At 36.0% G+C, this 1,772-nt stretch overlaps 1 protein-coding gene across 1 annotated transcript in view; it reads right to left on the minus strand.

Annotated features, from left to right (window-relative positions):
* Nucleotides 1–1,772, minus strand: part of LOC101854736 (organic cation transporter protein) — a gene marked incomplete in the record, with an annotated part of 12,908 nt that overhangs the window by 3,593 nt on the left and 7,543 nt on the right. The window contains 1 exon segment of the mRNA XM_035971214.1: nucleotides 1,121–1,347. Coding sequence (XP_035827107.1) covers nucleotides 1,121–1,347 — 227 coding nt within the window.

Here is a 1,772-nt window from a genome sequence, read left to right on the forward strand (position 1 = left end):
TCATTTACCTATTTATATATATATCTTTATTCATAAATCATTAATTAATAGAGTTATCACGATCGCCTGGAGAACGATCAGCCACTGCAGGTCTGAACATTAGGGACCCGAAGTTTTAAATCTTTGATTATTCATTTATCTCAACGTTTATTCGTTTATTCTTTTATCCATTTACCTAATTTATAAATTTATTCATCTAAAAAATGTCAATAGATTTATCACGATAAGCAGCAAAACGGTCAGTCACTACAGTAGGTCTGGACACAATTGACCCTAATAATTATGTGTTTAATCCCTTTATCTCATTATTTTTGTTTTCTTTAAATTGGTGGGAAAATATGCATACATTGTAGACATAACAATGCACACATTTACCATTATCATATACAAATATTGCGGACGTAATTATCTTTCATGATCTAACAAGTTTATCATTGCATTCAAAATAGTTATTTCGAGTATCTATAATGATTTTGATATTTAATCTATTTATATATATTCACTTATTCCGTTAATTAATTCCTTGATTTTCTGTGTGCTATTTATTCTTTCATTTATCTGTTTTTTCATTTGTTGTTTTTATTTATTCTTCTGTTTATTCATTCATTTCCATGAAGAGTGTATCTAATATCTATGTATGCGTTCATCTATTCTGATATTCTTTTTCCGCTTTCCCTTAATTCTTCCAATGTAATGATAAAATACTTTCATCATTTTTTAAAATCCCCCTGCTTTTCATGGTTAATTTATCATTTGACTTGATCTTAAACAGATACAAAAACGAACAAGAAAACAGTTTTTCCGTCTCTTTATTCACAGTCATTGATGCATTTCACCTTGCAGATGGTTGAAGGGTACTATTGGTATGTCCTATTTCTTATCTTTCCTTCTATTGTTTTTGCCTATCTATTTTGCTCTTTCCACGCACTAAATAACCGTCATTCTGTCGATGTGCTTCTTTTTACTCAAACTCAAACTCAAACTCAAACTCAAATTCAAAACTCAAACTCAAACTCAAACTCAAACTCAAATTCAAAACTCAAACTCAAACTCAAACTCAAACTCAAACTCAAACTCAAACTCAAACTCAAACTCAAACTCAAACTCAAACGCAACTCACCTTTGCCGCCGTATATCACCGGAAATGGTGAGGTGGTGCAGGCGATTCCCGCCAAAAACATACAGGCCAAGTGCAAACGACGTCTGCCGACCCGGTCCAACAACAGCATGCAGACGATATAAGAGAGGATCTCCACAGCTCCGTACAGCACGCTGTTCAGGTAGATAGAGCCCGCCAAATCTCCGACATTCAGAGTCAGGCCATAATACGTCATGCTACAGACCATCCTGTTGATGATGATGATGATGATGATGATTACGAAATTTTGAAGCATTAGTTTCCGTTTCCTATTCGTGTGGCGGCGGTTTCGCACATTGTACTTATTATTATTTTAAAAATCTGTGTATGTGTATGTGTATGTGTGTGTGTGTGTGTGTGTGTGTATGTGTGTGTGAGTGTGTGTTTGTGTGTGTGTGTGTGTGTGTGTGTGTGTGTGACGTCACGTCTTTAGCAAAAGATCTGTCTTATAAAAACTCATAGAGTAAATGGAAAATCTATTACCCTCCCCTCCCCACCCTCTACCCACTCCCTCCCACACTCATCCCGCTAAAACCCCCAGAACATACAAACACACACACACACACACACGTACACACACACACACACACACACACACACACACACACACACACACACACACACACACACACAC

The sequence above is a fragment of the Aplysia californica genome, unplaced genomic scaffold, assembly GCF_000002075.1.
Source record: "Aplysia californica isolate F4 #8 unplaced genomic scaffold, AplCal3.0 scaffold00398, whole genome shotgun sequence".
Classification (NCBI taxonomy): Eukaryota; Metazoa; Mollusca; class Gastropoda; order Aplysiida; family Aplysiidae; genus Aplysia; species Aplysia californica.